The sequence below is a fragment of the Lycorma delicatula genome, chromosome 2 (genome assembly GCF_047948215.1).
Source record: "Lycorma delicatula isolate Av1 chromosome 2, ASM4794821v1, whole genome shotgun sequence".
NCBI classification, from domain to species: domain Eukaryota; kingdom Metazoa; phylum Arthropoda; class Insecta; order Hemiptera; family Fulgoridae; genus Lycorma; species Lycorma delicatula.
This window is the reverse complement of record NC_134456.1, coordinates 169,741,732-169,767,474: the sequence shown is the minus strand read 5'-3', so window position 1 is coordinate 169,767,474 and position 25,743 is coordinate 169,741,732. Positions and strand designations below refer to the sequence as shown.

At 27.4% G+C, this 25,743-nt stretch overlaps 1 protein-coding gene across 1 annotated transcript in view; it reads left to right on the top strand.

The window, feature by feature from the left end:
* LOC142320317 (uncharacterized) overlaps positions 1 to 25,743 on the top strand; it is a 523,747-nt gene that overhangs the window by 455,712 nt on the left and 42,292 nt on the right. The window contains exon 9 of the mRNA XM_075358024.1: positions 11,352 to 11,456. Coding sequence (XP_075214139.1) covers positions 11,352 to 11,456 — 105 coding nt within the window. The remainder of the gene's footprint in view (positions 1 to 11,351; positions 11,457 to 25,743) is intronic.

The window sequence follows — 25,743 nt, the reverse complement described above, 5'->3', positions numbered from 1 at the left end:
ATTTTGTAACTAGTACAAAATACAAAGTTAATACATATTTATAAATGCTATTTGTAAAGAGTAATCTAAAATTTAAATTTTAAACTATAAAATCAGTTTATAAATCATGAGTAAATCACGTATAAATCCAATTTCAATTTGTAAAAAAAATTAAATTATATTGTAATGGAAATAGTCGATTATACGACTAATAATCGACTTAATAATTTTCGATTAAAAATTTACAAGCCGACTGCAATTAAAATTCTGCTCGGATATTAGTGTATGAGTGCTCAGTTATCTTTAATACTTGCTTTAAGAGACAGAGAGATGATGAATCTTTTCGACTAATTTTTAGTTGTCTTTTACTTAATATCTTTACGTCTAAAGATATATTCATCAGGAAAAGGAAAGAATTGATTTTGGCTTCAAATTATTTTGTAATATATTTATTATTTTTGGGTTTTGGAAATCCTTAAATTTGTTAAATGTTTTAATGAAAACTTACCTTATACTTAATGAAATGAAAGAAAAGTAAATAAATGTCTACTAACCTCGTGTTCTGCCTAAATCCTAATCTCGGGTTTCCTAATCGGGTTCTACCTATTAAAATATTTATCTCTACCAATTTATGAATCATAACACTAATGAGAAGCCCAATGTTTACCTATCGCATAAATGTTTGCTTTGCTGCTGTTCTTCATTTCTTTTCATTCCTCTTAAATAGCCTGATGTAGCTACATTTATACACCCTGTATACTCAATTATCTATTTTATTTTTTCTAACCTTCACTTAAATCTTTTAAAATCTATAATATCTGAGTAGCCAAAAGTTTAGCGCTAGCTTTCCAAAGCAGGAGGTGGACGATAATAGAAATCGCAACCAGTATGCTGATCAAAACTAACTTTTCACTCCTCTATAACCGAAATAATCAAACCTGAATATTTTTATTTATTTGACCAACCACCTTTTCTTTTTCAATAAGATTTTGCAACAAATCTTTGTGTTCTAGTCATTCAGATCTTTATAAACTTACCTAATTTTCATCATTCTACTGCAATACTATATTTAACCTTCAACAACTAACTGTATGTCATGAAAAGATCTATTTGTAACCGATATCCTCTTCACCTAAGGTTTCCCCGCTCAGTTTAATCTTTCTTTCGAGGAATTCTTCAAGTAGAAATTAGTTGAGATAATAGCGCGAGTGACATATATTTTTTATAACCGATATTGTCGCCGGTAACGGTTATAATATTTTAACTCGTACGTTTTAAAAGCATATCAATAAATTTTTCATGTAAATTTTGTTACAATGAAATGTATAATTAGAATAAATCGGATTTTATATGTCTTGAAAACGTATTACTAGTAAAAATTCATAGGTTTTTTGAACTACTTGGAGAATTATATATAAAGTCGACAAAGAACCAAGTAAATGATACGTTTCTAATATGAGAATGATATATTTTTTCATATTCTTAAGCAATAACCAAAAGAACTTCAACGAGAAAAACTACTAATCTAAACATTTCGAAAGAAGTGAGGTTTTCTGAAAAAAAATAATTTTGGATCTGTAAGAAAAACCATAGGTTTTGTCAATAGCTAGAGCTGAAGATATTTTGTTGCAAAGGAAATATGAATCGTCTTACGAATTTATAGTAATGAATGTCAAAATGTCACTTTTTAAATATTAATTTTTTTTCCTTATTATATTTTCAAATGAATTTGAAGTGAACGTACTGTGAATTGAATAACGAGATTGTGTGTGATGTCCGTGTTAGAAATTAGTCACTAAAAATTATTGTAATAAAAATTAAACTTGCCTCAATTGTTTTTATATTCTATATTCTGTATATTTGCGATTTTTTATTTATTTCGAAAACAGTTTTTAATATCATTGAATTTTCACATTTATTTATTTTATATCGAAAATTTAGTAAATTTTAAAACAGTTCTAAAATTAGGCTCGTAATGTAAAATTTAATTTTTTTTAAATAATGAAGATATTTGTTTTACGAATATTTTTTTTTTTACTTTGTAGTATTACTAATTAAGTACGATGAATAAAAATTTATATTCATTTATATTTTATATAAATGCATCTAATTTTGTATATTTACTTTGTTATATTTTATTCTTTAGTCTTAATAAAAAGAAATAAAATTAATTAAAAATAATAAAGACAAAACAACATTAAACCTGCAACAGATGGCAATATTTACACACAAATATCGTCAACACGTTGCCAACGTATACGATTAGCAACACCTGCCCGCATTCGTAGACTGGTTATCAAGGGTTAAAAGAGCCCCTATATTTTTCCTTTCCGGTTTTTCCATTGTTCATGTTTTATTCTCATAAAGGGATAAGAGATAATATATATTAAATATATATATATATATATATATATTTAAAAATCTCTTTCTAAGTGCTACTGATTTTTTTTTTCTTTTTACACTATCAGACTTTATTTTAATGTAAGCTCGCGCTTTTTTTTAGCCACTCTGCTTTTGACATCTATCTTCATACAGCCATGCAATTTTAATTTAAAATTCAAACAATTCTAAACGTTTGGTGTATTATGTTCTCCTTCCTAATGTCTAATTCATCATTATCATCTTTTATGTCTCATATAAGTCATTGCTTTATTTGTATTACATTTTATCAGTTCATCACACATATTACATTTCTTATCAGGTTCCCTTGATTAGTGTCCACTCTGGAATAAAAATTCTACCCGAGAGGATATCATTGAAATAAATTATAAAAGAACAGTATTAATTGGAAAATAAATAATTGATAGAAAGATGAATTTTATTACTGTAAGTAGAAAATCAGATTAACATATTTGGGTGAAAGGATAAAAAGAAGAAAGAATGCTTTACATATTATAATTCTTAATATACGTACACTTTTTACCGCCTATATTTATTTTTTTATATCAAATATTCATCTACGTGATTAATATTTACTGAAAAAAATGCTTATGATACGTACAAACTCCTCTTTTGAATGCTTTAATCGTTTGTTCTTTGAAATAAACAATTTGTCTACCTAAATGATTTTTTTTTCTAATGAATTTGAAGGGGATGTACCGTGAATAGATAACGAGATTGTGTGTGATGTCCGTATTAGAAATTAGTCACTAAAAATTACTGTAATAAAAATTAAACTTGTCTCAAGACACGTAAGACCAAAATCTACATGTTATAAATATTAAATTATTATACGTTAATGTATAACGGAGAATAAAATTAACAATATTTATAAACCCTATCTTAGACTTTACGCACATTATTTTGAATCGCTACTTATATCATAAAATAAATATATTTAGAATAATTTAAAAACCTAAAGTTATCATTTCACTCAACATAATAAAATCTATAACCTAAAAAAGAAGAGATTTAATAGCATGAATTAAATAAATAAAAACACTAATAAATATAATAACACCAATGCGTTATCATTAGCTGTATTATTTTTTAAATAAAATTTGGGAATATGAATTACATATTTTAATATTCTACTACTTCACTGCAAGCCGGATACGTAATTTTCTAGTTGACTAATTCATTCTAAGCTAACCAGACCTGTTTAGTAGACCCTAGTAATCAAAATAATGAGACATAGTGGAATTGTGGATATTCATAACTGATCAATTGCATTAGACTATATTTTTCGATTTTGAACCAAGCTTTAGTACCATCTTCGTTGTTATTATTATTTCAAAATTTATTTTAATAAAAATATTTTAAAATTGTGGAAAATTACTTATAAAGTACTTCGGCTTTTCCAGTTTATACGGTTGTGTACAGTCATCGTGTTAAAATATCATATTAAAAAAATTGTTTTTGCGGCTCCCACTGGTTAAACAAAATTTCTGGCATTAAACCATTCACTTTTACAAAACTTACGTTGTATATGAAGTACATCGTTTTTAAACTTTCATTTTTCATAGGGTTATTACGAAAGAATAATTTCCGTTAAACTTTTAGGACCCTTAGACATCTGTAAGTAGTACAATCGCTACAAATTGCTGTGAATCGTAACTGCTACAAAGATTATCAGTAGGTCTGCATTGTATTCTATTCTTACCTGAAAACAGTGTAAGCTTTTCTATCAGACAACTAAAATTCTGAATAGGTAGATTCAATTTTTTTCTTTAAAGATTCTTTCATACCTCTTAAGTTTAAATCAAGAAACAATTTGTACCGTATAATAATCGTACAGGAATTTTTTTCTACCTTTCCTTCTAGTGAAATAAAATTTTTGGCAGTGGTCGCAAAATATGTGTCGAAAAGGTTTTTAAAGATTTTAAGCTTTTTTCTTGGTTGTACATATACTAATAAAATAGTTGTTTACTTAATATTTTAAACCAGTTAATAAAACATTGAAGTTGAACAAGCAGCATATAGCGTACTATTCATGCTTAATTTCTCTTAATGGTAGTATGATTTCTTAAAATAAATTTCATCATAACAACAACGTAGAAATTGTAGTTTAATGTGGTATAAAACTCAATTTTTTCCATCAATGGATCGTATGATGTAATTTTTCAAACACAGCCTTTTTCTTTCGTGACGGGTAATACAGTGGGCTTATCTATTTACTCCTGTTTGGAAATAAATATCCTGAAAATTTAAATAATGATAAATAATAAAATATTTAAAACATTTTTTTTGAAAATTTCAACTCCATTATTTATCTAAATAAAATAATAGCAATAAATTTAGAAATAACACGAATCTGTATTTATACAATTTCACAAACAGCTGCAAATAAAAATACAATTAAAAATACCCTACTGCTTTTACCCAAATTACATATATCATTCCCAAGAAGGTATTAGATTTGAATGACATGACAGTGTATAAATGGACAACTGTCACCCTTGCAGCAATAAATCATCGGATATTTTTTCCTTCTTTTAGAAATTTGAAAAATCACAACTGCATTTTATTGGTTACAATCAATAGTTAATTTTATTTAACTGAATGTATTCTCATTTATTACTGTCTATTTTTTGTGGATACTATTGACATTTTTTTAATTAGATACAATCAAGTATTTTGATTCTTTATAAGTTATTCAGTTGTTAGGAATTCAATTTAAATATGAGACAAATAGTATTATTATAACTACTGAAATTTTTCTGCAAAATTCATTTTCTTTCATATTTTACATGATATTTATCAATAATATTTATTTCCATTTCACATTAGATAAAATGTACCCCAGTTTTTAAATTTATTTATTCGTTTATAAGGAATACTGACTGCGTCATTAAAAAAAAAAATTCTTTTATAAAACTGAAAAATGTAATTTTTGGATGAATTATTTTAGTTTATATTATACAATTACTTATATCACTTTAACTCCATCATTGACATGAAAATAAATAATTTAAAAGAAGATAGTACTGTAACAATAATAATAATAGCATTTAAAAACCAAAATATTAAACAGGACAATTTTTTAAATATATTTTTACTTATTTGCGGAGTTGAATATCTACTAGTAGAAAAAAAAGTAATATCTTTAATATATTTATTGATAGTTCAGTAAGATACGAAAAGAGATTAAAAGTTTAATGCTACAAGCAAAAATCGACCTTCATTAAGAACAAAGGAATTCACTATTTTCCGAACTTGCAAAATATTTAGTTACGATTTTCTACGTATAGCAAGTTGTTAAAGATATAACCACAGAAATATGGGGAGAAAATTTAAGAATAATGTAGAAAGTTTTCCTTTAAGGCATGTTGGTTACAGTAATTCTGGCTCAGAACTACGTGTTAGAAAAATTATATTAGCTCAAAATTTACTCAGTACATATATAAACATATAAATATCATTTATAAACAAAGAAAAACAGATCATTTTGAATACCCAAACAGTTAACGGTGATTAAACTGCTTCTTGATTTGAAATCCTCTATTCTTCACCAGTTAATAAAAAAGATAATAAAATAATTACAATTAGAAAAAAGAGAACGTTAATAAAGGAGACTTATATTAATGTTTTGTGTGACTGCTATTTGAAAGAAGTTATCACTCACAAAATTACAAACAGGAAAATTCTTTTAAAATCAACATATATAATTAATTTTCAGAAAATAAGAAAAGAGTTGGATGGACTTCAGCTTAATTGGTAATTTTTATGAATCAGTAATGTCCGGATGGAATTTTTAGTAGGAATAGTTAACTGATTTTAAGTACCTTCTAAAGAAATACAAGGAAAAAATAAAAATGTGTTCCATAATGTAAAAATTATCTAACTTTCATACTAAGAGAAATGATTTTAAATTGTTCAATACGAATGCTTTAATCGGATGTTTAAAATTTGTTTAAAGATTTGTTAAAGATCACGTAAAATCACATAAATTAATAATATTTTATCTTCTGAAATTAGTGGAAATTTTGGGGTGTTTGCCAAAAATGTTGGATATGTTATATTTATCTTTTACATTAATAACAGTAAGTTGAATAATTGTTACTATAAAATAATGTTGCTTGGAGACTTTAATGTTTGTAGAAATATATACGTAAATTAATTTATAGTAATAGTTTAAAGTGAATTAAAAATGTTTAGGGTGAAACTGAATAAATTAATAAAATATATTAGTTAAAAAAATACAAGGGACAGAAGAAAATGTAATGACGTAATTTCACTAGAAAGTTTTAATAAAATGATAGAAGAGTAGGTTTCGTAAGGTACATTTGATGTACGAGTATGTTTGATGCTGATATTATATAACTATACCTATATTACTGAGGTTATATCTTGTTGTTCGTTTGAATCTTAATAACTCACTTCATGAGTGAATTTTTTGCCCAAAGATTTTTTATTTCATAAAATCAAATTTACGTTATTCTATTGACTACCGAACTTTTTTTAACCTTACTTAATTTTAAAAAAATCTGAAATCTATAAAAAGTATATGCGCAATGAATTCTTTTATAATATTTCCTAGTCAAATTTGGACATTTCATTAAACAGTGGTATTCTACTGACTAGCGAATTTTTTAAAATAATAATTTTAGTAAGAAATCATGTTAGAAAATATAAAATCATGGTATGTCCGTTTAGAAAAGATGAATAAGAAAAAAAATGTATATATATTCTACAGTAATTAATTTTATTATGAAATGAATGAAGTAATATTTGAAAATGTCTTTTAAGAGATAAGGAACTTCAATTGTCAACAAATGGGAAATTGCTTTAACTACGGTTTTAACTAACATAAATATGGAATACTAACCATTAAAAAACAAAAAAAGTGCTAGGTACAGGTAACGTCATTGTTCATTGTGAAATAAAATGAATGTTTTAAGCCAAATTTCAAGTATTACCTTTTGAAATAATATTAATGCGACATTAATTACAGACATAAATTATACTACTATTCTTGTTTCATTATTCAGGATAATTTTGAAGTTCAACTCACTAATTATAACAGCATAGAAAGTGGTATAATGAATATATTTATCTACTTATTTTAATCTAAAGCAACTTTATCTTATGAAATTTTCTTTCAAAATCTGACTACGTTTAACTTAATTCGATTATGTCGCAAATAATTTGACGTATAAAACACGCAGTTCTAGAAACTGCCAAATGACGTATCTATTCTGATTATACTCTTCTAATCGCACTTTAGTTTGAAATATCAATCGCTACGTAATAAAAATGCTTTTTACTATTAGACTCATTTTTACTCGGCTTATTGGAAATGAACTTATAATTTCTGACTGGAACAATCTGGAACTTTTATACGCTCTATCCTTATCAAGAACTTACATAATTATTTAAATTGGTTAAATAATGAAAGAGAAATTATTGTTTATATAATTTTAGTTTTTAGAATGTTACTTAGAGATTTAATGTTTTTAAACTATTTCATGTGGATCTTATTTTTTCTTTCTGAAATCAATTTCAAAGTGAAATCTATATTTTTATTATTCTCTAAGGGACTCCAGGTTAAAGTTCAGTTACCTTTCCTTTTTACTCCCATGTCCATAGTAAAGGAATTACTGTAATCGCAAATAATTTCAGTTTCCAGATTTCAATGGAAATATCCATTTTGACTAGTTTCGGCGTGACGTCTGTACGCACGTATATCTCGGCATAACTCAAAAACGATTAGTCATAATGTTTTGAAATTTTGTATTTTGGACGGTTGTAACATCTAATTGTGCACCTCTCCTTTTGACTGATATCGACTAAAATGTGTATACAGTTAGACCTCTAAATAAAATGGGTTTCAATTTTAAAACATGTGGATTTTTGACTTTTTTTTAGTGCAGTAATAAGCCCTTCTTGAGAGCTTTTAACGATGTATCAGAAATGATATTTGTTTTCATTGCTCCCAGAGTTATAGCCAAATAAAAGTTTTATTAATGAAACATTTGGATCTTACAAGGGGAAGGCACTTCGGTTCGAATCCGACTTCAAATACATATCTTTTTTTTTAACTTTTTTTTTAATTTAAATATATTAGTTTATTAATTAACCACTGATTGAAAAAAAAAAATTAGCAGTAAATAATAATTCAATAATTACAATACAAAAAAAAAAATATTAAAAAAGAATCAGGCGTTATAGCGAAATAAAGTTTAATGTACTTTTCAATTTAATTCAAAAATTTTTACTATCAGAGGTTAAAAATTATAAATAAATCAATATATTTAAATTAAAAAAATATATATGTATATATGTATATTCAACACGTTCTCACTTACGCCACTTGAGCGATGTGAAACAAAATTACATGTAGACTAATATAAAATGTTAAGGAAATTTAAACATCTTAGTATATTAGAATTATTTTATTTCCAAAGCCTAATTAGTTTTACCTTTTACACACTCTCAATAACAATTACACTAATAATCGATTATTTAATATAATTAATATATTAATAGAATATATATTATATTCTTAGTATATTAGAATAATTCTATTTCGAAAGCCAATCTTGTTTTACCTTTTCAGACTCTCAAAAACGATTAGCTGTAGAATATTGAAAGTTTGTATTTAGGAATTTTGTAACATCTAGTTGTGTGCACCTCCCTTTTTGATTGCAATCGACTGGGCAATCCACATTTAGAATAATTGAATATTATGTTTGTAGTAACAATGTATATTATGTCTGATTATTTAATATTAATTGAAAATTATTATTTAAAATCGTATTATGTTGCTTAGCAATATCTTTTAAAAATTGTATATCTGTATTTAAAAAAATCATTGTAATTAATTATTTAACAGAACAATAAAATGCAACGTTATGTTGGTACTAACTGTACATTTTTGAATTGTATTTAATTTAAAGTGATTGTTGAAAATTATTTACTAATTACCGTTGACATTTGAATTCAAATAATTATTTTTTTAAATATTTTATTTCCTTTACTAGAAAAATTATTTTAATTTATAATAAGAATTATTTGTAAATTATTAATTTCAAAATATTTACTCCATCCTTAAATTTGTATTTCTATTTAATAAAAATGTAAATGTGTTTCAAATGACATTTTCTTTTTGTTACGATTCTTTTTGTTAGTGATTCTTTTTCTTTTTGTTAGTGATTCTGGTCGTAGAAAAAGTATAATGCATAACTCGACTTGTAACACAAATTACACACTCGTGAAAATAAGCGATTACAAAAGCGATTGCAATTACAGCTTCAGAGGATATTTTTGTTTATGAAGAAATAAAAAGTGTCGACATGATTAAAAGAAACACTTCAAGGGAATTAAAATATAAATGTGATTCAGGGCTATTCCATAAAAATCATTTCTTGTTTACAAAAAATACTTTCAACAATTACAATTATTCAGTCAGTGTCTTTAAAGTCTATATCCATATTATATACTGATGGTGAAACAAACATTTCTCATTATTCTACAATTTTACTTGAATTTTTGAATGTCGTTCTTTTGAAACCAAAGTACAGATGAGGTGTGAGATCTACTGAGTATTCACAAACTGTAGTAACAAATATTATAAATGCATAATAAATATACAAGGACAAAAACGCTACAACACTATACTCTTTCAAACCCAGTAAAAACATGTTAAAAATGTAAAAATTTACATTTACAAACCCAGTAAAAATTTAGTAAGCTTTTCCAGTTTTGTTGAATTTTCATTGAATTTAATAAATATCGCTATAAAATTTAGTAACTTTCTCCTGTTTCTTTTTTGTTTTCATTTTGTTGATAGTTACATGTAATCATTTAAAAAATGTAGTATTAGATAGATAAAAAACTTATATTTATTTAAAGAGTAAGAAAGGGAGTTTTACTCGATCCAATATTTCAGGTATGATTTTTTAATTAATAGTTGTGTAAATATTTGATGTTAATAAAAACGAATATTTTAGCAACTGTGCAGCTGACCATTTTATTAAAGAATTGGAGGATCCTATCTCACTTTCAAATGAAATAAGTTTAAATGAAGTGCAGCAAAAAATGTGTATATGTAATTTAATAGGCGTACAAGGAAGTCGTGTGGTGTTCACGTCAAATTTTTTATGATAATAATAATGATGATGATGATGATGATGTTAATGAGAAAAAAATATTTAGACTGTATGAAAGTCAGCAGTTTCAATCCAAACAGGGATTCAAACCCAGAACCTTACTGTTGTAAGTCAAAGGCTCTTATGAACCCAGAACAACGTGAAACAATAATACTATTTTGTTGAACTAAATTCGAAGACACTAGATTAATACTAATTGGATTTATGAAAAAAAAAAAAAGTAAAGACTGGTTACCAGACAACTCAAAGAGGATATTTTAAGATCTCTTTTTACGCTAGTCACAAGGTTGTTAATTGAAAATAACGTATGTAACTAAAAGAAGATTTCTTTTATTTTATCATTCAAATTCATTAGTTTGTTTTTCAAATTTTAAAGAAAATTAACTCATTTGGTTCTACAATCCATGAAGATACAACGGAATGCACTTTTTTATTCCACTATATAAAACCATAACAAAATTTATTTAAACACGTGTAGTATAATTGATCGTATTTACTAACTTCATATCCAGCATATTATGAATTTTACGGTCAGTTTAAAACAGAACCAAGATATAAATACTTCGGTCTTTGGCAAATTCTATTCGGTATCATTTACGACGGTTCGTCAGACGATCCCGGATTTTCATTCCACCACACTATTTTCTACTACACTATATACCAATCTGTATAATTTGTATATCTTCTAGCTAAGAAAATTTAAATTCTTATATATAAATTGCATTTGATTGTACAGTATATTAACATTTTATAATGTTTTTTTTTTAAATATTTTATTAATTAAATTTTTTATTAATTTTATTATTTTTTTGAATATTACAGGGAAGTCTTGGTGGCCGAGGATATGAAACTAGATTCTACTGCTGGATGTCTGTCGAGAGAGGAATGTTTATTTCATTTATGTTGCCAGTTTCTAGTCTTATACTGGTACGTATAACTTATACGTAAAATTATATAAATATAATTATACAGACTTTATTATTGACAGAACAGTCACTTTATTCTCTTAAAATTATTTCTATATAATATATTAATTGAACAGGGTAAGGAAGAGAAGGTTTGGTTTTTAATACCGTACTCTATTCGCTGTAAAATGTATTTCGCTTATTACCTATCCATACTTAAACCGTTTTTCTGCATTTCTAGCTTCTAAAAAACTGGTTTATGGAATTTTCCTACAAATAATAAAACCATTAAGTCATTCAAACATGCTGGCAGTGTAAATTTTAGCTTGCAGAATTATTGTGCTAGTTACTCATAAAATATAAAAATTTGATACTCTTACGAACTTTTGATACGAACTTTAAATTCTCAAAAAAATTTATTTTATAAGCATTCTTCCAAATAATCCATTACAAAATATCATAAATAATGACGAATTATCCATATAAATAATAATAATATAATAATTATAAATAATAATATTAATAATAATAATAATAATAATAAATAAATAATAATAATAAATAATAATAATAATAATATTAATAAATAATAATAATATAATAATAATATTATTTATAATAATATAATATTATAAATAATATAATTATCCATTAAATAATATCAATCTTTAATAATTTTATGTAAAAATGTCATAAAAAAAGTTTATCTTTTTATAAAAAACTTTACTGGATCCGTTTTACTTAATTATAACTGGTAGTTCACTTAGTAATATAAAAGCAGTTAAATAATAGGTATTGTGTTTATTGTTATGAATAACTGTCGTGAGAATAATTAATAATAGTCGGAAAATTCCGACATTGTTCATTATTACATTATATTATTCATTATTATTATTCATTTGTGATAAGTAACATGTTTGATTAATTTATAAAGAATTTTAATTAACAACACAATATTTAATATTGCACGTATCCCGTGGGAATATGTATTTTAATATTGTTGCATTCTACACACGAGGCTGAAAAAAAATTAAACTGCAAAAGATAAACGAAACAGATTAAATGAGTATCAGAAATTTATTACCTCATTCTGATATTATGGTAGTAGATCCTTTGGGAAAAATATATGTATTTTTATGTTTTCTTAACATCCCTGCTTATCTCCGTAGGTGTGAATTAGAATTAAAGTGAAATAAACAAGTTATACACCATTAATGAGAAAATAGTGAGTGACCTTTACTTTAGTCACAAAGGAATTAAACATATATGAAATGCTTAAAATGACAAAGTTAAATGATTTATTATAGGTTATGGAAAAACTGAATTATAGATTGAAAACTGAATTAGCGTTAAGATCTTTTTTTTTTTGTAATAAAGCTACGAATTCTGAAGCAATATTTCAAACGTAAAGTAATAAGATATTTAAAAACAATATTTAGGTTACAATAGCACGATCAACGCCAAATAAAAGTTTTATTTCTGTATACAAGATATTACTCTTTTTTCCATCTCTTTCGAAACTTATATTACTAATCATAAATTCTCTGAAAATAATTTATTATATTATAAAATTTACTGAATCGGTCTCTCTCACTGAATGTCTTTATCAACCCTAACGAAAAAAATGATATAATATATATATATATTAGTACAGTAAACGTGTTTTTAAAAGAAACTGGGTAATTTTATTTTATTATTATTTTTTTAACCTCCGGATGCAACGTTAGATATTGCTTCAGAGGATGAGATGAATGATTTGTAGCGTGTGTGAAAATGCCATGCCTGACCGGGATTCGAACCCGGAACCTCTCGGCCTTTCATCCGGAGGTCCCGGGTTCGAATCGGGGTCAGGCATGGCATTTTTACACACCCTACAAATCATTCATCTCATCCTCTGAAGCAATAGCTACCAGTGGTCCCGAAAATAAAAACAAAAAAAAAGTAATAGGTAATTTTAGAAGATTTTTTCTTAATCGATATTTATTAAAAAAAAGGTCAGAAAATTAACCTTTTCATCGAAATTTATGAAAAGTAGAAAATTGTCAGATCGGTATCTCTTCCTCACTCTTTCTGTATTTCTATCCCACTCACTCACCCCTCACTCACACACACTCTTTCACACACTCTCTCTCTCTCTCTCTATATATATATATATATATATATATATATATATATACATACATACATACATTTTTTTTTTTAATTTATTTTCAATATAAATTTTTTCCCAGATTTTGATGATTTTTTTTGTAATGAATATTCTTCTGGTCAAGATGAAATATTCCTCTAGAAAAAATTTGTTTATCTTAGGTACAAATTTTTATTATATATTGAATGTTATACACGTTGATTGCCGACTTAAAAGATGTTCATCGAAGAATGCCTTCCATTATAATAAGATTTTTTACATTACTTGACGCACAGTCTACATTCGAGTTTATTTCTTTAGCGGTTTCATTTCGTTTCTTTGGAGCGTTCACTCGGCGAAATCATTATTCCACTGATTTTTCTCCCAATCTCTCATGCATTAAAATGAGATTATAATGGTAAATAAAACAGTTTTCATAAAAATTTTTCAGAAGCAATTTGTTGAATTTATTTTTCTTTTGTTCGACATCTCTTAAAATAATTTGGAATTTACATATTTCCGCTTTTTTAGCTTATAATTTGTGGTATTCTCTTTATGACATGCATTTTTTTATTATTTTTATGAGGGGTTTTTTTACCTTTAACGTTTCTTTCGAAAAGCTGTTTTTCTTAAATTCCCTTAAATTTGACTTAAAGTAAATTTTTTTTTTCAATTACTTCATCTTAAAAAACTTACAGAAAATAGTAAACAATAATTCTTTAAATTCTGACTTTTAAAATAAGCCAAAAATCAAAAACAAAAAGTTTTTAATTTGTTAGTTGTTTATATTTAATTTTGCTTGGAATTTAAAATGTGAATTTTTGAAGAAGAGTAGAAAATGTATAGCAATTTTTTACATTCTTTATCTTAGATTTGGCAGACTAGAAGAGAAATTGATAAGGCAATAAAACAACGCAATTTTAAAAAGAATAATGTGAACGGTTTAGGAAATTATTATTTTGAAAAATTTGGTTATGACAGAACGCCTTCGTTAAAATTCTCAGTATTTAAGTTTTTCCTTCACTATTTATTTAAAAAATAATTACAGGTAGTTAATTTTATTTAAAAAATAATTGACTGTAACTGTAATTGGATTTATTAAATAGTTTCTGGATGATTATAATCAAATTCAAAAGCTATGTTTTGTTACAATGTACAAAATTTATACAGACTTCTTCAGTGAATACGGGTTAATTCTCTAGAAGTTCTTTATTTAATTAATCCCTGGGGATGTATCTGAAACTGACATAAATGTATAAGTTATGTGAGCTCAGTAACTTTCTTTGTGCGATATTCAATAAACAACACTATATACATCATTTATAAACAATAATATCCTTATAAAATATGCAAATTTATCTAACTTACTGAAATTATTTTGAATTAATAAAATTCATTGATAATTAGTAATAGAAATAAATAATAGAAACTAAATTTAATTAGTGACTTGGATAGATTTAGAAAAAATAAATAGAATTCAATTTGTGACTACTAAAGTAATTTTATGCAGAAGACCAGAGTAGCCTATAGAATCAAGGTTCAAGGATTAAAATCGAAGGACTGAAATCTTCTCGTAATTTGACTACGAAATCCCTAAGGGTAGATTAGAGAGGTGTTATGGGAATTACCTACAGAATACTACGATAAGCCTATCTGAAATTTAAGATCCTGCAATGCAACAGCAAAATCTTTACAAAACGTTTTTAGAAAAATTTTAATGTAATAGAAAAACATAAAAATTGGTTAAATATCAGAATTTTTTAAATAGCTACTAACAGCAACTTCTCATATTGTGAGTTGCATTATTGATTATCACGTACGAATTACTGCAAAGGTCATGTATATTCTGAAAAGAAAATAGTAAATTGTTCACACACAGTTATTGCTTAAGTAGTTGAAATTTAATTAATATTTGGATGTTTATGATCAAAACAAAAATTATAATGTCTATTTATTAATTATTCAAGAGGTTTTTAATATATTGAAAAACGTATTATTTATTAACGTGACAGTAGGATCTTAAGAGTTTTATGATTAGAAGAGTATATAATTACTCTATCATTTATGTAATGATTTCACAAAACAAGATTATTCCTAGCCAAATGTTAATAACCAATATAAACAGTAGCTAATTTTATTAATTTGCGTTTTACACAATGTAATGTAGTCTGTATAATATTTTGTAAATATTAATGTTTCTTAATAAGACAATTTTTTTAAAAAATAATTTGAATTTTTCATTCAGTACTCACATATTTTCCATTGAGCTTAGTAATCTTCATAATAACCTAAAATAACTAGGGTTGTCTAATTACAGTCAATTTTTATGAAACTACTACTTTTCATTTCATTACTGGAATTGAAATAAATATCATTTTATAATTACGTAACAATGGTGTCCATTATTAAACTCACATTTACTTGTTCAGCTTATCAAAAAAATCACGACTATAGTTTTTTGTTAATTTTCAAAATTACCACTCTTGATTGATTCAGCTGAAACATAAAAAACTGCCGATAAATCGACAATAATTTGTAAAAACAAGGTCCATTTTGTGGGTAAATAATGAGAAAACCTAAAAATTACTAATCAATAAAAGACATTATTTCTGGAATTGGTTTTTTTTGTTTTTAGAAAAATATCTTTTTTGTTTAATCTTTCATTTTTTTTATTTCCTAAAGCATCACGATAAACAAAATTATTCTAAAACTACTGGTAAGTGACTGTGAAATTATTTGTTACGCTGTCAACAAAATCCTTAAACATCGCGCTCCAGGATTATCTGGATGGAATAATCATGTAATTTGCTATAAAAAAGATAAAAACACCTTTTAATGTTATGAATATTACAGGAATTCCTGATGTAGTTATTGATATTTTGATTTACCATTGTTAGTACATGGTATTTTCAGTGTAAGATACGATTTGATTTTGGAAAACTGAGTAATTCTTTTTTTATAACCATTCTCTAAAAACTATAATCAAATGGACTACTGATAATAAATAGATTCAAGTTATAATTTCTTCGATAATTTTCTGTAGTAATAATATTAAAACCAAAAGATTTTTGAATATAATAATAAAATATAACAACCAAAATGTAATTTTGGTTTTTATATTTAGGAACTTTAGCATTCCTGCAGCATTATTGAAAGGGCTAGTTAGTAAAGTACCTTGGTAGATGTTGGAAGTGGCCAGTTTCGGAGTAGAAAATAAGAGTTTTCCAAGTGTTAGAAGGAGGCCAGAGTAGTATTCCTGGGCAAGAAAACTATGGAAACAGATTTGTAGACTACAGATCATTAAGTCTAATTAACACTATGGGTAAGGTAGTTAAAAAAAGATGCTGGCTGGTCGAATTATCAAAGAAATAGAAGGATTTGGAATAAGTCCAAACCAATAAGTATTTTAGAACAATCGGTCCACTGTTCAAGCAATTAAGAGAGTTACAGACTGGGCGGCAGATCTCAGATCAGGTACGTGGAGAACTAGAGGTATCCCACTGTTTGTTTCACAAGATGTTCAAAAGGCTTTGGGTCTATTAGATGGCAAGTTATAATAAGGGCATTGGAGAAGAAGGGAATAAGTCCTTACTTGCGTAGACAAATATGCGAATATTTGTCGGAGAGATGGTGTTTTGTAGATGCGCAGGAACAAAGGTTTGGTTTTAGATTAAATGGTGGAGTAACACAAGGATCTGTTCTTGATCCACTGTTGTGGGTGATAGCTTTTGATGGAGTGCTGCGGCTTGAATTCCCCGATGGGGTTTAAGTCATTGCATATGCGGATGACCTTGCCATTTTAGTACAGGGAAAAACTGAGTTGGAGTTGCAAGAACGTGCCAATACGGCAATAGAGGTAATAATACAATGGTTGAAAGTAAGAGGATTAGAATTAGCTACTGACAAATGTCAGTGTATCTTACTAACAGGCAGGAGGCAGATTGAGCCGATTAATCTAACGATAGAGAGAGAAAGAATAAACTAGGTAAATTAGCTAAAATACCTAGGGGTGACATTTGAGAAGAATTGTCGGTTTACCGAACACATTATTAGCAGCTGCAGGAAGGCAGAAAATATGGCTAAGGCGCTCAACATTATTCTGACTTTGCAGAGTGCTCCAAGAGCGTACAAAAGGAAGCTGATAATATCGGCAGTAACTTCTTCTATGTTATATGCTGCGCCAGTCTGGGGCCTTCTCTAAGGTATAAGATAAAACTGATAAGAATGGTCAGAGTCCATAGGCAGCTGTTACTAGGGGTTATATCAGCTTATAGGACAGTTTCATATCAGTCGTTGTGTGTATTGTCTTCCACACCACCGCTTGAATTGCAAGTTGAAGAAAGAAGAGAGATAGCACAGGACTTAGATAGATATGAGGCCAAAAACAGGTTAACGGAAAGATGGAAGAATAGATGGTGAGAAGAGGGGGTTGCTAGACGAAGTAAGGAGCTAATACCGGACTTAATAGCTTGGCATAGCAGAAGGTTTGGCGACATTAATTACTATACGTCGCAGCTGTTTATTGGCCATGGTAACTTCAATGATTACCTATGTAGGATCGAAAGAAGACCAGAAACCAAATGCATGTACTGCAACGAGAATGACACCGCTGAACATACCTTTTTAGATTGCGGTAAATGGAACACCTTGAGGTATGAAGCTGGAATCGCAGGGAAAATGTCGATATAATTGAACAATTACATGCTCGGCAATCAGTTGCAGTGGAAACGGGTGGATGGCTATGTAAGACAAGTGATCAAGCAAAAGGACATAGTGGAGCGGCGAAGGGGGTTTTAGAGTAGGGTAGGGCGGATAGCCTCAGTGGTGAGGGCTGACGTGCCTTGGTGTGTCGGCTTCAAAGATCCACTGGGGACTCCAGGGGGATGCTAGGACACTAAAAGAAAAATGAGAAAAGACCGGACATCGCGTCTCGACAGAAATGTTCGGGCGTGGTGTCAGAAGGGCAACAAAAAAAATAACTCAAAAGAGCTGACCGGCGAGCCGACCTCCCTTGCCGGATTTCCAGCTGGTAGGTGGGAAGACTCGTTAGAGTAAACAGACACTTCTTTGGGTGGCGTAATACCAAACAGTTGGACCGGCTCAGGGGCATAGAGAGGGGGAAAAATATACATATATAATTGAGCTACTTTTCCATTATCTCTTCAAATGAAATATTCTTATTGTTTATACATGAAATATTAGTTGACATATCTTCTTTGTCATCATAGTCTTTATTTATTTTTTCACCAGTCTTTGTATCTTGAGACATCTTAACCAATCGTAGAAATCTAATCATTCTCCTAAATCTCAAATAAGAGAAATTTTCGACAAACCATCCTAATGAAATTTTCAAATTGCAGGGAAAAGGTTTGAGAATTATTGCTAATTTTGTAAGTATGATCATGTTCATTACACGAGGTGAAAAAGCAATTTATTGTTTACCATATATACTGGTTGTTATTTTTATTTTAAAGTGGTTCCTGTAAGATAGGTATTTGAATTTACTAATTTTATTTATTGATAACGTTAAAATAGAAAGATAATATCAAATCCGTCAAGAGGAAAATCAAAGAAGTGTTAGTTACGATTTATCATTATTATGTTAACTAGATATTTTGGTTGTAGTTAGTTAAAAAAAAGCAAACTTTATTAGTTTGCATCAAAAATACACCACAACGTGCATCAATTAATTGTTAACAATCAATTATATGTTCCTTATGGATCAACTTGCTACCAACCCCTTTTACAATCAAACAAATTGATCAATTACTCTCAACAATCTGTCAATTGGTATCAATAGTTCAAATTTTTTTATTAAATAAGTCTGTCTTGGTGATTAAATTGCCATTAACTATTCATAAACAGCAAATACAGATAGGTAAAATATATTTTTTGTAGTAAACGTTTAAATCAGAATTATTAATAAAATGATAGCACAGAAATATGCGTTAATATATAGTTTTTAATCGTAATGTATTATGAAAATACTCATTTTGCTAGCGTGATTGGAATTTGAAAATGGCTTTATTAAAAGTAAAGCGTCATTTAATATCTACCTGGAATTCAAATGAAAATCATGTTGTATATTTTGTGAGTTTATGCCATAATCACAAAGGTCAGACAAACTGGCATGAGATACTAAGTCATTTTCAAAACTTGTATAACCATTCTCAAAGTAGCAATTATCCAGTGACAAGCTTACTGAGGAAATTAAAGATTGAAGTAGTTACCAAATTTAAGTAGTTTCTCACTGATTCAAACCTACTGCTGCATAATTTTATCCGAAAATCAGCAGAAATCCTCAGCTGATTGGAAGTGTAACATTCATCCTTTTCTCCAAAGGTAGCCATAGAGAAGTGAACATCATTAAACTCAGGGGCAGTAATTGATAGTACCCGTTGTACTTAGAAGCTTTACAAGTACCAAACGCATGAGTGAGCTGGGCTTAAAACAACAAATAAATGTACCTCTTTTTCGAAAAAAAATTCAATACACAATTTAACGGTACACAATAGGAAATTTAAAATATAATTTACGAAATATAATTTAATAAATATGAATTTAAATTATACGTAAAGATATATTTTATATAATTTTTTACTTCAAAGAATGGAGTAAATAAAAAGAACTAAATACAAAAATATAAAATCGTATCCGGCTGTATTTTTAAATCAATTTGTTACATAATACCTTACATAGAATTTAATCATTGTTCATTGCAAGGGATATTTTTTGTGTCAGTGTTTTTTCTTTTCTCGGTACAAACTTTGGATGCACATATTTTGTGCTGAATTTAACTTCGCTTCTCAGCAAACGTCTGGAACCCTTACAAATCCGATTGATTTTGTCTTTTCTGTAATTAATTTTTAAAATGAAAGTTAGTGTATTGCAATTAATTATTTTCAATTATCATAATAATACAATATTTTTTACCAATAAAGTATTGATTTTAGCGGTGATGCACATATAATACAGTAAAAATAAAACCTCAATTTTTTAATAATTTTTTTTTATTATTATAACGACAGCAACTTTACAATCTGTTCCGCAAGATAATTGAACAATAAGTAAATAAAATGTATTTAAACTAACATTAAGATGCCACAGACCTAGCGGCTTGTGACTTAATAATGAAATAGATTAGCACTCCGTACGGCTAGACCATAAAGTCACCTAATTGAAACGATAAGGCAAACCAAGAATATTCTTTCTCAACAATCTTCAAAAATCACTGATCGTGTTATCTAATAAATTGACCGCCAAATAATTCGGGTGCTGATCCAAACGATTTTGGTACCGTAGGCTGACCAGAGAGATTTCCAGCCGAACGGTTCGCAACTTAGATCATTATATATAAGACCATTACTTATGTACCAGGGTACGTTGAGCATTTTCCGCGGTGTTAATAAAAACGAAAAAATTAAGGTATGAAAATGTAAAATTTACTTTACTACTACGTAAAATTTACTTATTATAAAACCAGTGGTTGTTGTTTAGTTTGGTTGAATTTGGCTACCATCCAGCTTTTTAAAACAAAATTTGCTCATACACGTATAATAACTATATCACATTAAACCATATCAATTTAGTCATATATGAAATCTCAGGGGAGTATTTTCTGCATATGTTACATTAATACCCTACCAAAAAATCCAAAAATAAAATTATAAATCAGTAAATTAGATTTTTTCCCTTATTTACTCGTAGAAATGTGTAATATTTTTTACATAAGTATTATACTTAATTTTTCAAAAGTGATTATAACATTTCAAATCTTTATTTATATAAATATTTTTTTATAAAAATGTTTATTTAAAAAAATAAATACTGTTGTATATTACTTTCAACTAGGCTATGGTTTTGTAAAATTTTTTTCTCATGTTATTAACAAGTGAAAAGTGCAAATAATTTCTCACTGAAATCTGAAAAAGTTTCTTGCTCGGAAGTTATAAACCTAATGCTTCTGCTTTTTAGTATAATTAAATTGAAAGTAACATTTACGTGTAGGGTACACATTTATGGTAGTTTAGGCTATTTTATATTATTTATGCCAGTAATATTACTATATTATGTTAGTAATATTTTTTCTAGTATACGGTATATATAGAAATTAAAAAACTCCGATTGACAAAATTCCTCTACATATGTACATTTATAACTATAAATACAACTAAACCTATAATTCTATACTATAATACCAAAGTATAATACACCTACGATACCATTGTAATCGGGCAGGTCAAAACAGTTTTGCATATCCATTGTTAGAGCTAAGAAGTCAAAATTGTACTTATCAATTTTCTGATTTACTGTTCTCTGCTCGAGCAGTATCTATCTTCTTCATCAAAAGACTCAGTTTTAAACCCACAAAAATATCGCGTTGATCTTTTCGTGATGAGACTAGTTACATTTTTCTTTTGTTTAAATTCTAAAAATCCTTTTTTTTAAATTCTGAACATTTTTTTCATGGAGTACCATTATCTTTCACCATTCTCAAATAATTTTATGTATCAAATTCAACATGTTGCCTCTGATAATATTCTGTAGTAGTAATTGGCACTTTAAATACACTTAGCCGCTTTTTCATTACGTTTTCTAATAAACTATTTTTATTGTTTATGTGAAGAATATTGTTGGTGTATCTTCTTTGTCAGCATATTCTTCATTTTCTTCTTTATTCTTTTTATTATCTTTTGACATCTTAACCCCTAGTTGAAGTGATTCTTCTCCCAAGTCTAATTTATTGAATAGAGATTATTGATAAACTCTCACCATTGCTTTTATCTAGAAAAATATTGTGGCCTTCTATTCTTCCAGATCGTTTTGTTCTTTACCGGTTTATTTCATCTTCCACATTATCAACATTTTCTCTGTTTTTTCACCTCCGTATTTCTACGTGTGATCACGAGCTCACTCGAATAAGGATATACGCTTTTTTTATTCTCATGTTTGTAGGAACTAAAATAAAATGTAAAATCTTTTCTCCATCTGCCCTAATAAAAATGTCCTTTCACTCATTTTTGCTAAACTATTGTAATTCTATCTCAGCTTAAATTTTCATGCATCGTTAGGAGGAATGAAATGTTAAACAGATTTTTTATAACCAGTATTTGTAGTACCTAATACCTTACATTTTTGCTTTCTTGTAAAAGTTTTTACTTTCATATAGTTATATTGCTACTAAAATAACAAAGCTGTAGAGGAAAATATAGCTATGAGACAAAATTTTGGATACCGGGGTTTTTGCAAATTTCGACGTATCAAGACCCCTCAGTCTAAAAATACACGAAAAGGTACACAAAATAGTCACTGATATAAACCAAAAGATACGGGAATTGATGGTATTAAGTCTTCAACAAAATTAAAAAAAAAAGAGTAACGGGAATTTTTTGCCCTTTTTTAATTTTTGACTTTTTTCTACAGTGGTTGTAGAAAATTGAGCTTTTAAACCTGTACCGCAGTTTAAATAAAAATTTAAGATAGAAAAAAAAACAGAAAATTTATGCACTTACTTAGCTTTTTTAATGATAAATTAAGGCAATTTTAATAACATATATTTAAAATTTACAAATTTAAAATCCCTTTAAAAGTTCCTTTATAAGCCGTCTTCAATGATTGGTGCAGCTGTTTTTCACTTTGTATCAGTTGTTAGAATGCTGTTTAAAAAGGTATTTTATTTCAACTACATCAATATATCGTCGTATATATAACTCGTCAAAGTTCAGAAAACTCAATTGACATGAGGTGGATTGCTGGATCAGCAGCTGGCTTCTTGCTACCTAAGAGGAGGCCCTGCCACGGTACACTTATCCTCTCTACTTTGCTGCATTCATTAGTAAAACGTCTGACATCCTGTATAAAGTTATTACGCACCTGTGTTTTTATCTTTTCTAAAATTTATAAAAAAATATATTTTAATGTTAAACTTCATTTAGATTAATATTTTACATTTTACAAATTCTTACATTTAATACATTTATTTTACATATTTTTTTTACATATTTTACATTATTCTACATTAAATTTAATTTTTTTTTACCGAATATACTATAAATTTTGGAATATACTGTTTGTTTTTTTATTAAAATGCGGATTTTCATTCCGGTTAAGATTTAACAAGTTTTGTCACTAGTTTGTATGTTTCAAAACTGTTATTTTTATATAGAGAAAAGCATAATTAACTCCCATTAAAGACTGATGAAGACAAATTAATGAAGATTTGTGCACAAGTTGCACAAGCATCTTACGGCTAAATTACACACTAAAGAAGCATTTTTTAAAATTCAAAGTTTAAAGAATTAAAATGAAGTAACGATGAAATTTACTTTTTTTTGATAACAAATGAAGATATCAACTTCATTTTTGGTGCCATTAATCGTTATGTGAATATCTAAAAAATCATTTCTATGTTTTTTTTAAATTTAAAGTTTATTTTGGTTTTAAGTGAATTTTGAATTTTTTTTTTTTAACTCGTATATTTTTTTAATTTCTCGGTAATAAACAAAGATATCAACTTCATTTTTAGTATGTATAATATTTATGTAAATATCTAAAAACCTATTTCTAGATTCTTCGAAATTCGACCTTGAAAGCGATGAAGAAAGGTAAACTTTTTAAACAATGATTGCAAATTTTCCGATTATTTTTCTCCATTTTCGACTATACTAAACAAAATATTCAGTAGATATGGACTTAAAAATACCTTCAAATAAGTATCGAAAATCCATTTTCGAGTATTTTTGAATTTCGAATTTTTAAGGGATGTAAATAGTGTACCCACTGACAACCCTAACAGCCGCCAACCAACCAACCGGCCATTGTCAGCCGGCCGGTTGGTTGGCCGGCAATACACCCAACAATACAGCCACTGCCATTGTTACTGTATTTGTGATGCAACTGCTACCGGTTACTTATCTAAAAAATTCATCGCGTCAGGAAACGCAAGTAGCCATTATAAAAAGGGTGAAGCCTCGACGGGGATGCTAGTTTACTTCTTTTCCCCGAATAGTTCACCTTGGAACACATCACATCATTTATTTATTTGCGGTTGTTTCTTTCTTTCCTTCTTTCTTTCTTTTCCTGTTTTTCTGTCTGCTCAGTGCCTCTTCATTCTTTCTGATATCTCTTTCCTTTATTCTTCAGGAAGTTCAGCTCTGTTGTTCTTGGATTTTGTCGCTTCTTGGAACGTTTATTTTCATTTTTTAATATTCTGTTTAAAATTTATTTTCTCTTATAATTTCTTGTTGTATTCAGTTCTTTTAGGTCTTCTTGGACGTGTATGAACCATTTTCATTGAGTGGTTTTTACTGTGGAAGAAAATAAACATTTTTTTAGTCAATCTACTGTTATTTATTCTAAATAAATGGGTGTAAAATGCAATTCGTCTTTATCTTATAGTGTCTGACAGTATTCCAATTTTAGTATAAAGTTTGTTATTTAGAATTAATGTTACCCTATTTTTTTTCAAATTCAGGACCCAAAAGTTTTCTTATAATTTTCCTTTCTCTTTTTCAAATGATATTATAAATAGTTTTGTCATAAGTAAAAAAAAAAAAAAAAAAAAATTCTCAATATATAATAAATTATGTAGATCACGTCAGGAATGTGTAGATATACTGCTCCAGGGATAAAAATTACACAAAGATAAGGATCAAATATTCTTTTTTAAATTTTAAAAATATGTAAAATTTTTGCGTGAAAATTTTGAATAATATTAAATGGTTATCCTCTTGCTTTTTTCATGAGTGCCAATATTTCTTTGACTAATTAAGATTAAATCTTTATCTTTTTTTTCGATTAATGTTTATCTTACTTAACCAAAATAAGAGCCGTGAATTTATTACCACGTCTCAATGGTGGATAATTTCAGTTGAAAATTTCAAGGGTTTAGATATTTTTAAGCTAAATTTGCCCTACTGGAATTTTCTAAACCGATAGCAGTTGTTTATATATTTTACGATTATTATTTTATTTTCAGTAACAAGTATTGCATAAAAAACATAGTTTTTAATCATAATCGTAGTTTTTAACCATAATTAAGTATGTAGTTGTATAATAAAGAGTATGAATTAAATATTAATACCATTGTAATTTTCCTTTGTTGAAAATGTGATTGTATTGGTAGGGAATAACTCAGTTTTGTGGACCATAACAAATATTACCTATATTAATCAGTTTCTGT